The 12,652-nt window shown below is 42.3% G+C and overlaps 1 protein-coding gene across 1 annotated transcript; it reads right to left on the bottom strand.

Annotated features, from left to right (window-relative positions):
• Positions 1-2,370: 2,370 nt before the first annotated feature.
• C19H19orf18 (chromosome 19 C19orf18 homolog) lies at positions 2,371-11,586 on the bottom strand. The gene is made up of 7 exons (XM_036833966.1): positions 11,270-11,586; positions 11,118-11,173; positions 10,171-10,212; positions 7,306-7,395; positions 6,780-6,882; positions 3,620-3,786; positions 2,371-2,639 (listed from the first exon to the last, which is right to left on the bottom strand). Exons 1-7 carry the CDS (start codon positions 11,434-11,436, stop codon positions 2,521-2,523), a joined length of 744 nt encoding a protein of 247 aa, XP_036689861.1. The 5' UTR covers positions 11,437-11,586; the 3' UTR covers positions 2,371-2,520.
• Positions 11,587-12,652: the final 1,066 nt, after the last annotated feature.

Genomic DNA, 12,652 nt, shown 5'->3' with positions numbered 1-12,652 from the left:
ATTTAAATGCAGCATAGGGACTCCCCTGGTGGCGCAGGGGTTGGGAGTCCACCTGCCAATGCAGGGGACACGGGTCCAGGAGGATCCCACATGCCTCGGGGCAGCTGGGCCCAAGCGCCACGGCTACTGAGCCTGCGCTCTGGAGCCCGTGAGCCACAACTGCTGGGCCCATGTGCCTGGAGCCCGTGCTCCGCAGCAGGGAGAGGCCACCGCAATGAAAGGCCCAGGCTAGCCTCAACTGGAGAGGGCCCGCAAGCAGCAGTGAAGACCCAATGCAGCCAAAAATTAATTAATTAATTAATTAATTAACTTTAAAAAAAGACTAAAAGGCTTTCAATCCTACTTTTAAAAAATAAAAATAAATGCAGCATACTGTATATGGTAGAACTGGTGAAACACACACACACACGCGCACACACACACACACACACACACACACCAGGGAAGATGCATGTCTGGAAAAAATCTGAGAAAGCCTGAAGCCTTCACACTGGGTTGATTAGTAAAGGTCTTTCCCTGCATGGAGCCAGTCCCTAAAGACTTGGACAGGTGGCTTAATGTAACAATTAAGAGAGCGACAATCCCATCACTTTTGCGTAATCACAAGAGTGACATCTGTCATATTCAAAGACCCACACTCAAGAGAAGGGAACTACACAGCTGTGTACACCAGGGGGCAGGAGTCTTGGGGCCATCTTAGAATTCTGCCTGCCTCAGTGATTCTTGCTAAGACACATCTGCCTGAGAAGATTCATGCTCTTCTCATTTGCTTGATACTTGATAAAAAGCAGTCCAGGGATTTCCCTGGCAGTCCAGTGGTTAGGATTCAGCGCTTTTGCTGAGGTAGCCCAGGTTCAATCCCTGGTCGGCAAACTAAGATCCTGCAAGGTGCGGCCAAAAACAAAAAAGAAAGAAAGAAAAAGAGTGTATATATATATGTATAACTGAGTCACTTTGCTGTACAGCAGGAATTAAAACAATGTTGTAAATCAAATATAACACTTGTCTCTTGAGTATTGGTCTTTTGAGTGGTGAGCAGCTGAACTTGAGTTCGGTACCAGCCTCCTCAAGTTACACTAATCTTTTTTTTTTTTTTTTAATAGCTACTTTATTTATTTATTTATTTATTTTTGGCTGTGTTGGGTCTTCAGTTCGTGCGAGGGCTTTCTCCAGTTGCGGCAAGTGGGGGCCACTCTTCATCGCGGTGCGCGGGCCTTTCACCATCGCGGCCCCTTCCCGTTGCGGGGCACAGGCTCCAGACGCGCAGGCTCAGTAGTTGTGGCTCACGGGCTCAGCTGCTCCGTGGCATGTGGGATCTTCCCAGACCAGGGCTCGAACCCGTGTCCCCTGCATTAGCAGGCAGATTCTCAACCACTGCGCCACCAGGGAAGCCCTACACTAATATTTTTTTTCAACATTTTCATTGCCCCCAAGAGAATCCTCCTACCCACCAACCATCTTTCCCTTTTCTCCCCTCCCCTGGCACCTAGAACCACTTATCTACTTCGACCTTCTATGGATTTGCCTATTCTAGGTATTTTGTATAAATGGAATCATACGATGTGTGGACCTTTTGTGTCTAACCGCTTTTACTTAGCATAATGTTTTCAAGGATCATCTATGTTGTACCATGTGTCAGTACTTCTTTTTCCTTGCTTAATAACATCCCACTGTATGGAGAGACCACATCTTGTTAATTTGTTTATCGGTTGATGGACATATGCGGTGTTTCCACCTTTTTGCTCTTATGAATAATGCTGCTATGAACGTTTGTGTGAGGGTTTCTCTTGTGTGCAGATACATATATTTTCAATTCTTTTGGATATATACCCAGGAGTGGAATTGCTGGGTCAGGTAGTGACTCTATGTTTACCCTTTCAAGGAACCATCAGACTGTTTTCCACACCAACAGCACCGCTCAGATTAAATCCTGCCCCTTTTGTTTTGTTTCCACAGCTCTTGGTGACTCCCAGCTTACAGCACTCAGTACATCTGGCAATGCTTTATAGCTCTTTGCCCGCAGACCTATTTCCTGAACCAGGTCCCAGATCCCTAAAAACAAAGGTTACTGTCTGCTGTCATATTCATTTTGACATTCTCAGTCTTGTTATACATAAAATGGAAGCGAGCTTCTGGGATTAACAGATAATGTCACTGGGGAGGCTTTGTTTCATGAAAGTGGTTTCCTCACATAGTCTGGGAGACTTACCCGAAGAAACTACTGTTTAGGAGTGAGAAAAGAAAATCCTGACAATTTCTCTTTCACACTTACGAAGTTGGATTTTTTTCTTTTCCAATTAAGTTATATTTATTCATAAACTCTAAGAACTAGGAAGCAAGATTGCTATGAATTGCTATGAATAAATTCATATGAATTTATTTCCTGTTTTTACGTCTGGTGTTCTTCCTTTAGAGTGCTCTTGCACAAGGTTCTCCAGGAGCAAGTCATGCTCACGTTCTGTCATCTGTCACTGTTTCCTCCACACTGGCTGGCATGTCCTGCCTCTCTTTCATTTCTTTTCACAGACGCCCCGGATTTGCGGTATGTATAGCATCCTTTATTTCTACTTCCTTTACCAACTTTTGCTCTGTGTTCAATCTCTTCTTTTCCATATGTTTTCTTCTTTTTGATCTAATGACTAAAATGTAGATATAACATTATTTAGATACTAATAAATCAGGAATTAGAGACAAAAGAAGTGAGGAAATATATGGAAAAATAAAGGAACAAACAATGGAATTTTCAGGCTTTCATGAATGTTATTTGTCTGATAAGGATGGTGAAAATTGCATTTCGAAATGATTTTCCCACTTTCTGTATTCAAGCTTTATAAATATCCAGTTTTAAAATTTTATAATATTGTAAATCAACTATACTTCAATTTTTAAACATTTAGAAAAGTTATAATTCAATGCAATGAAAATACATTAAAAAATATTTTCTAAGAGTACAAGGGCGGTCTGCCTCAGTAAGCATCAATTATCTCTTCTACTCTTGGCCTCTCAGCCTCTCTCTGACTATCTCTGGGGGTTAGAGAGCAGATCCATGCAGCGGATGCTTAATAGTATTGAATCAGACACTGAAATCTACATCATTTTGCTCTAGAATTTTTTTAAGCAAGTACTGAAGAATCTCAGAACTTCTACAAAATCAGGTTTCTATGAGCATGTATGTTGTTCTCTCCTCACAAGGATTTGCAGGGGTAGTGGGCAATTCTCACGGAGGCGTCTCTGACCTGGGGGTAGTAACCTCTGTTTCGTGGGCCTGCATCCCATTCCCACATCAGACTGAGGCAGACAGTGCAGGAGGGCATTTGCCTGTCTGTGGTCAAAACTCGGCAACAACACGACACTGATAAGTATGTTTAAGGGAAATGTTGAGTCCAGGAAAAGTCTTGTTTCCTGAACTCTCTTTTCAGTCCTTGGAATTGCCTTGCAAAAGGAATCAAACAACCACAGGGAGCTGTTTGCCCCTCTGTGTAATTTGATGTGAATGGCTCATTCCTGCATGTGCGGCTGTAAATATTCATTAGCTTTGCCTTTGAAAACCCAACCATCATTGTCAGCTCAGCTTCCCTTGGATTTTGGATCTGACAAGATAAGTTTGTTGACCCTCTACCTGAATGAATGAACTTTTCCAGTTCCTTCTCACTCTCTGGAAGGAGGTGCGTGGACTCATCCTGGCCCTCATCCTCAGAGCCCTCCTCTTCATCTCCTAATAATGGTATCTTGACATTTTTATAGAGTGACGCAAGTTGTTGTTTTTCCTCAGCCTGTACCAGTCGACTGGAGGACAAAATAGATAAATTTAAAAGCACAATTTTCCCACTAAATCATACTGTCTTAATCTTGTGACTTTCTGACTGAAAACGGGTCACTAGTACATGAGGGAGGAGGCAGAAATAGACTTAAACCCAAATAATTATAGAACTCAGATTGGGGCTGACACGCAGAAAAGGGGCGACTGATTTGGAGCCAGGTGACGGGAATGGGGCACTCGGGCTGGGCACAAACCTCCATGATTAAGTTCAATAACATCTTAATGCAATATTTTACAAAAGAAAAATTAATGCCAAGAAATCCATGAGGAACACAATGTCAACATTTTAAATAAATGTAGCATAGGTACCGCTGATTTTTCCTTTCGCTTAGTCTCCAATATGCTTTGGCCCGACAACGTCACTGATCATGTATTTAAAATGTTGATATTTTGTTCATCATGGATTTTTGAGGGCATTAATTTAGACTTAAAAATATTGCAATAAATTATTATTTTTCTTGACTACTGAGTTTCTTGACTACTGCACTCCCTTAAATTTTGCACCTGAGGTGAGTGCCTCGCTCTCCCCACCCTAGGCCCAGACTTGGAAGTGGATCATTGAACAGATATTTCTGTGTGAAGTGAAAATGGATAATAGAGTGTTCTACTTTTTCCTAACATACTTACCTTCCTAATTGTGTTTGACTCATGTAATAACAAACCATTTTAGGGTTAGCTTATTTGTGTTCTAAGGGGCTGTGATGGAGGAAGGGATGTAGGGGGAACATTCCAGAATCATGCTCTGTAGCAGGAAGAAATGGCCTGATTGTAAACACGTTACAGATAATCAGGAATCTGGAACAGGACCAGATTTTGAGTGAGGAGAGTGAGGTGCTTTAGGTGCACAGTTTAAGGGGGTGCCAAAAAACTCAGTAATGGAGATAAATATTTTGACTTAATATTGTAAAAAATTAAAATGAGGGGATTCCCTGGCGGTCCAGTGGTTAGAACTCGGTGCTTCCACTGCCTAGGGCCCAGGTTCAATCCCTGGTCGGGGAAATAAGATCCTGCAAGCCTCATGGTATGGCCAAAAAAAAAAAAAAAATAAGAAAGAAATGAATGGGGAAAATCCATGATAAACCAAATATCAAAATTTTAAAGACAGGATCCATCAGTGCTGTGATGAACCATATGGGAGACTGAGTCAAAAGGGAAAATGTGAGTCCCTATATACATGTTTTTATGTATTATTTTACGGTTCTTCTTTTCCAAAACATTAAAGTAGCTGAAATATATTTTAAAAATTGAAAAGTACTGTATCAAAACTCATAGCATTATTTTAAGTTTAAATACTTTATCTTTACCAGAAACAAAATTTATTATAACTTTACTTTCCTGGTTTAAGTGAAATCAAACTCACCAATATATTTTCAAAAATCTACTTCTGGAAAAAATTAACCACTAAAAATTATGTAAAAACATGTACTTTGGGGCACATATTTTTCCTTTTGCCTCAGGTCCTAAAATGTCACTAGGGGGTAACACAAATATAAAAGCTGTAAATGTTGACATTAGCTCAGTAATTTAACTGGGCACTGAAATTCCAGGAGGATACGTTGTAGTGAGTTACTTTAGCAATCTTCATATGTTAACATCTTTGTCTAGACTAATGAAATAAACTGAAATTCCAGTTATGTAAATTGAGTCATAGATAACCCAGAACCAAACATACTGGGGACACTCTCTCCTTAGCAAAATTTCTTCAATTTTACCTTTAATTTTGCCTTCATTTGACATATTCCAAGTGGTCCTAAAATGGCTACCTTAAAAAATATCCCATACATGGCAATACATTTCCCATGTACACACTTAATTCTGATAGAGTAAATAATTTAGTACTTCCTCAAGCTGTTTCTGATGGGATATAATGGAGTCCTGGAACTAAATCCTAGAATAAGAATCAATGTGTTGGTCCTGATCAGAGTAGCATAATGTCACAGTGAGGCTCGCTTTCGTCTGACACTAATTTCAAAATGATCACATAACCTGAGCTTGACCACAAGCTTTATTTGTGCGAACAAGATGAAGTGTCTTCCCTAAACACTACTATTACCCCTACTATTGCATTGATAATAAGTTTCTAGTGAAAGAGAGAGTGGTCACTCTTTTCTGCTTTGCACTATTAAGATTCCCTCCAAAGTATCAAGTTCACTCTAGAAAGCCACATTTTGGGAGGATGACAGCATCTCTGACTGTGGCTTTCAAACATTTTTGATCATGATCCACAGTAAGAGATAAGATTTACCTCACAATCTTGAGTCTGAAAAGGTTGAAAATCAGCATTTACTTTTTGTTGTTGTTGTTGTTTACTGCGTTGGCTCTTTGTTGCTGCACGCGGGCTTTCTCTAGTTGGGGTGAGCGGGGGCTACTCTTTGTTGCGGTGCGTGGGCTTTCTCATTGTGGTAGCTTTTCTTGTTGCAGAGCACAGGCTCTAGGTGCACAGGCTTCAGTAGTTGTGGTGCGTGGGCTCAGTAGTTGTGGCTCGCTGGCTCTAGAGCACAGGCTCAGTAGTTGTGGTGCACGGGTTTAGTTGCTCTGCGGCATGTGGGATCTTCCCGGATCGGGGCTCTAACCCATGTCCCCTGCATTGGCAGGCGGATTCTTAACCAGTGAGCCACCAGGGAAGCCCAACATTTACTTTAATACTTTCTATTCTACTAAATTGTATTCTGTTCTGTTTCATTTTTGTTCGTTTGCTTGCTTTTTTTTTTTTATTAATTTCTATTTTTACTTAAAAGATTCTTTTTATCCAGTTTCTTTTAAATTTTTTCATTTATATCATGACCCAACATGAATATAGCCCATATTCTGAAAAAGACTGTCTGAAAATGTATAATGACCATAATAACTTAAGGATTATAAGAATTATCACCATCATCATCATTACTATCACAAAATAATAACCTAGTTAACTTATGTCTTACTTAAGGATGGTACAAGTTATTTAGCATAGACTTACTATATCATGTAGGAAATAGTGATCCCACATATCAGGGCAATACTGAAGGCTATACACGCAATTGTAATTACTTGAGCAAGAGCAGGTCTATGAGGAATCAGCGCTAAAAATGGGGAAAAAAAGTTCTCATAAAATCTCATTTTAGGTGTGACTATTAGTTAATATATTTGTTAATCATATTGTTTTGGCAGAATGGGAGAGAAAATCAGAAATAACCTTAAAAATAGTATTCTTAACTAAAAAAAAAAAAAACACAGAGGCTAGATTGTACAGCCTGTGTGAACAAATATAATTTGAATTCCCACCCAATCTCTGATTCCTTTTTCCATCTGCCTCCTGTCTTTGGTCAAAGCCCTCTCTTATGAGACTGGATCCCTGACTTAGTACAGCAGAACTGGCCATCGATGTAGCTGAAAGGAGAGTGGCCTTAGTTTTACAACTCAAGTGTTGCCTGGATGGTCTTAGGTTGTGTAGTGCTGTTACAAAAGGAATATTGTAGGGCAATTCAGAATCTAATTCCACAAACCTGTATTGGGGTTGGTATTTAGGCCCACTGAATGTGCTACAAAACCTTGGATGCTTTTTGTAGGCTCAGGTGTATCACTTCTCCCATTATCTGAAATAAAAATAAATAAACAGAGCTATTGTTGGTACAAACTGAACAAAAGAGCAATTGACTAAGTACATTACTCAACCACTTGTAGGAACTTCCCTGGTGGTCAAGTAGGGAAGACTCCACGCTTGCAATGCAGGGGGCTCGGGTTCAATCCCTGGTCAGGGAACTAGATCCTGCATGCTGCAGCTAAAGAGTTTGCATGCCGCAACTAAGATCCCATGTGCCGCAACTAAGATCCCATGTGCCGCAACTAAGACACGACACAGACAAAATAAATAAATAAATATTAAAAAAAAAAAAAAAAACCACTTGTAAAAATCTGACAAATTGAAGTGCCTACTCCTTGTCGCAAACGTGGCCTTCCCTCACTTTCTGTCCCTTCACTGGTTCAACGACTGAGCTGAGAAATACTTTGAGATTCATACCTCAATGTGAAGTCAGCCTGACATGACAAAAAGGATCTGGACTGTAAAAATGCTTGCAGATTAAACGCTTAATTGTAGACTTTAGGTGTGGCATACATAGATGTTCATTCTATGATTCTCTGAACTTTTCTGTGCTTTCAGATTTTCTTAATGAAATATTAGGTGGGGGGGGTATGGGTTACAGTCGTTTTCAATACAATGACTCCTGAAAACTGGTTGTTGGACTTGGCAATGGGAAGGTCATTGGAGACCTAGTCAAAGGAGATATTATCGATGTGCATGAGTGAAACAGGTTCGAGAGAGAACAGGGGGAAAGGAATTGGAGAGAGCAAGTTTTGGAAATTTCCTGAAGTGTTTTGCTGTCATGGAGGGAAGAGAAATGGGGGCAGCTCCCAGAGGGGACTGAGGGATCAAGAGACGAGTTTTGTTTTTTAATATGGGAAAACCGACAGCATGTTCATATAAGAACGGGGATGATACTTTTAAATACTGTGATGTTCCTGGAAAGGGACAGAGAATTGCCCAGGGTGTCCCCAGTTGACCTGAGGGGATGTTAGCTGGTGCACAGGTGGGGGGTCAACCTTGGCCTAGACAGCAGGAAAAATGAGAAGGTACAACTGCGCTAGATCAGGGGATGCAGACACTCTGTCAAGTGCTTGTATTTTGTCAGTGATGGAGGAAGCAAGGTCATCCCCTAAGAGCGAGCCTGGGGTAGATATGTTGGGAGTATTTGTGGGATGAGAAAAATAGACAAGAAAGTCACCAAGCAAAAGGGGAGGGTAAGTGAACTAAGGAAATGGAGTAGCTTTCTTTCTTTCTTTCCTTCCTTCTTTTTTTTTTTTTTTTTGCCGTGCCACGTGGCTTGTGGGATCTTAATTCCCTGACCAGGGATTGAACCCGGGCCCTGGCAGTGAAAGTGCTAAGTCCTAACCACTGGACTGCCAGGTAATTCCCTGGAGTAGCATATTTTAAATAAAATTCCCAGAAATGGAATTGTGGGGTATATCGTCTCTATTATCTTATTTTCTATATCTTTGATGGTCTACCATTTGGGGCCTTCATCCTGGGAAAGCTCCACGTCTCAGGGCTGGCTACTTCCCAGAGACAGCAAGCGACTCCCCTGTGGTGTCTTTGATATTCAAACCAACCATCAAACCCTCACACACCAGGCCAATACTCCCTCTGCCCTGAATCACCCCAGGGCCTGGTACTGGACACCTGAGAACCACTCTTATAGCCCAGGGCCCACCAAAATTATTCAAACTATGCAACACTAAGCTTACTCCATGTACCTACCCCACCTCACCCATTCCTTCCCTCAAAAACCCCAATAGAAGCTCTGGGTCATCCTCTCCCCTCTCCTCCTCCTGCCTCCTAACCCACTCTGGTCCTTCCCCACATGGCCTGGCATGGTGTGCCATGCCTTCTGTTTCTAGGATTCCGTGTGTATAAATGTCTTCCTTCATGACGATCATTTCCGTGTCTGCGTGTCTTACCATACCTGATTAAAACAAATCCCAGGGATATTTCAACACTCTGGGTCAAAAAGTGAATGCATTCTTTTTATAAGAATTGCCAATTGCCCTCTGTAGAAATTGTACTCATTCCTAGCCTACAAACAAGATATGAGATTATCTTTCCCTACTCCTTTGCCAGGAGAGTTTGTTGTGAAATATTTTGCCTATTTTCAACATGATAGCTGAAAACTGGAATTCTAGTGTATTTTCAATGTGTATTTTCCTTTTTGTGAGGTAGGCATCTTTCCACATAACCAAGAGCTGAAGGTTACAGGAGAAAATGGGAGTCTTCCAGTGATCTGACTAGAAAAACAATTCTGTCTCTGTCTCTGTCTCAGAAGCTACACCTGGGACCCAAAGCTCAGGCATGGCAGAGGTCTCAGCGAACCTCTATTGCCATCTCACAAGACAAGTTAGTGTCAAAGTAAGGACTAGAATGTGGGCCTTCTGATACCTTGGCCCGAACTCCTTTTCTGGGCTTTGGTGCTGGGGGGTGGCGGGGGGTGAACTGGGAAGTGAAATATTATAGCTGAGCTTTAGGAAGGGTAATAACGTCTTTGGGGTGGATGGAGGGATGGATTAATTGTGGGTTTGGTTTTTTTTTTTTTTTCCTGTATTTCCTGATGCTTTGACCTCTGTGCTATTTTCTAATCTGCCCCAAGCAACATCATTACTAATCCAACCATGGAGCGGGGGGCGCCTTTTTCTAATTTGCACAAAGGGGCTGTACAGATTAGTGACAAGCAGCACGGGGTGCCCTCTGGAGCCACACAGCACAGCAGCTTTGTGAACGTCCATGGATCCCACCCACCCTCTCAGATGCCTTGACTTACCAGTACGCCCTGGGAATGGCGTGGGTGTAGTATGTGCTGGAGCTACACGGCCGTTGAAGGGGATCAAAAAGAAGAGACAGGTTTAAGATGCATTTAGGAAAATTAGGATGCAACTTGGCATTAGATGAGGGGGCCTAAAACGTAGTTTCCAAATAGCTAAGTTGGTAAATGTTCTCAATAAGTTTATTCCAATGCCTAGTATTGATAGAAATGCGCGGCTTAATTTGCAAAAGCATGGTGCTCTGCTTGCATCCAGTATTTCCTCTGATGAATCTGGACCATTAAGAACACAATGCATTTGGGTCCTGGTCTGCTTTTGCAGTCACGCAAGCTGGGAAACCTCCTCCCAAGCTGAGGACCTGGAGAAACTTAGCACAGAGCTGAAGGGGGCTGTGCTCTCATCAGGTCAGAGAGCCAGGGCCAGGGAGGGCCCAATAGTCACAGCCCTTCTGTCACCCAGCTTACAGAGAATGAAGAGTATAGGATGTAATTTCCAAGCAATGCTTATCTAGTTTTATTATTTTATGGACCATGCTACTAACAAATATACAAGAAGAGACACATTGGGCTTCCCTGGTGGCGCAGTGGTTAAGAATCCGCCTGCCAATGCAGGGGACACAGGTTCAAGCCCTGGTCTGGGAAGATCCCACATACTGTGGAGCAACTAAGCCCGTGTGCTACAGCTACTGAGCCCGTGCTCTAGAGCCCGCAAACCACAACTACTGAGCCCACATGCTGCAACTACTGAAGCCCGCGTGCCTAGAGCCCATGCTCTGCAACAAGAGAAGCCACTGCAATGAGAAGCCCGTGCACTGCAACGAAGACCCACGCAGCCAAAAATAAATAAAATTTTTTTTAATCTTAAAAAAAAAAAAGAAGAGACACATTGATATAGCACATAAGAGGACCCCAGAATACAGTTCTCATTTCAGTGAACGAGTACTAACAATGACTCATCTCTGTGTTTTGAGAAAGCTCCTTGAACGTGAGATAATTGAAATTCCTTAGCGTACAGTGTGGGCTTTTTGGTGACATTTGTGGGTCTTTGTGACTGTATATAACCTGGAAAAGAAAACTTGTAGCAGTGAAATGTAATTACTCCTTTTTACTTCCTCTAAAACAAGTGAAAACATGCTTGAAGTGACCCATTAAGCGTGTTGTCTGTCCAACTTGTTTGAACTCACCTGCATAAGGCAAGCACAAATGAAGTGGGAATTCCATTAAAAACAAAAATAAAATGGTGAAAGAACTTTGAACCTTGTCCATCGTTCCAAAACTGCTAGTTTGTTATCGTATGGATGAAAGGAAGTATTTAGTTGTAGGCTAGCATCTGTCCTATATTTCTCTGAGCAACTAAGGAGCTCTTCTCGCTACAGAATGTTTGGGTTCTGACTGGGAACCACCAGTGTGAAGTCAGCTCACGTTGCCACATGGAATTCTTTCATGGAACCAAGTCAGCCAGTGGGGAGCCTAACAGAATGAGTGAGCGCGTTGGGAGGGATGCTAAGCTTGGGTACAGGTGTGAATAAGACCAGGTCCCTGCCCTCAGAGACCGTCCAGATTAGTGAGGAGGCAGAAAGAAATCAATTATAATCCCATGTGAGGCCTTCCCTGGCAGTCCAGTGGCTAAGACTCCGTGCTTCCAGTGCAGGGGGCCCGGGTTCGATCCCTGGTGGGGGAGCTAGATCCCGCATGCACGCCACAACTAAGACCCGACACAGCTAAATAAATAAATAAATATTTAAAAAATAATAATAATTCAATGTGACACATCATAAGAAGCCAACAGAGAAAACAGCAGGGCTCTGTGTTCAAATGCCTGAATTCTAACCCTCATCTCTGGCTTCCTAGATGTTTGAGCTTGATCAAGGTACTTACCCCTCTGAGCTTCAGTTTCCTCATCAGAAGAATAGGACAGGAACTAATACCTACTTCACAGGGTTACAGCGATGGCTCAATAAGGGAGTCCACGCAAAGCTCAAAAAGAGTGTGGGCACTGAACGTTAGTTCTGGTTGTAAAATGGGAGAGTATAATATTTGCAATAAAGCAATTCAATACTCCTCCAGCCTCTGGGGGTGCTGTTCAGAAACCTAGACCCAAGTGGCCATCTCCAGAAGTTTCTTTAAAGGAGATTAAATGAATCATCTGAAAATGTGGAAATAGGATAGAAAACTAGATGGCATGGAAGAAGGTTGTCCCCTGGACGTGCCCTTTGCCCATCTGGTAGTTCCCACAATACAGAAAACAGGTTTTCATTCCTCCTACCAATTAGAATAAGTGAACAGACCAGAGACCTTTCGAGGCTTGTAAAGTCCCCTGGGGTTAGGAGTTGGTTCCTCGTGTGCTGTGCCCCAAAGGGCAGCTCCTTCCTGAATGTGAGGAGATGACAAGGCAGGCCTCCAGATATACGCCCGCTGTGGGCCATGAAGTTTCTTGCTCTGCTCTTACAACAGCCCAATCTGCCTTCCTCCCATCCTGCCA

The sequence above is a fragment of the Balaenoptera musculus genome, chromosome 19, assembly GCF_009873245.2.
Source record: "Balaenoptera musculus isolate JJ_BM4_2016_0621 chromosome 19, mBalMus1.pri.v3, whole genome shotgun sequence".
Classification (NCBI taxonomy): domain Eukaryota; kingdom Metazoa; phylum Chordata; class Mammalia; order Artiodactyla; family Balaenopteridae; genus Balaenoptera; species Balaenoptera musculus.
This window is presented reverse-complemented; position numbering and strand designations above follow the sequence as displayed.

Coding starts and splice junctions, on each gene's coding strand:
- C19H19orf18 (XM_036833966.1), bottom strand. CDS start 11,436: ATGGACAAGGTTCAAAGTTCTTTCACCATTTTATTTTTGTTTTTAATG. Junction 10,213..11,117: donor AAACACAGAGATGAGTCATT/GTTAGTACTCGT, acceptor ACGGCCGTGTAG/CTCCAGCACATACTACACCC. Junction 6,883..7,305: donor AAATACCAACCCCAATACAG/GTTTGTGGAATT, acceptor CCCCATTTTTAG/CGCTGATTCCTCATAGACCT.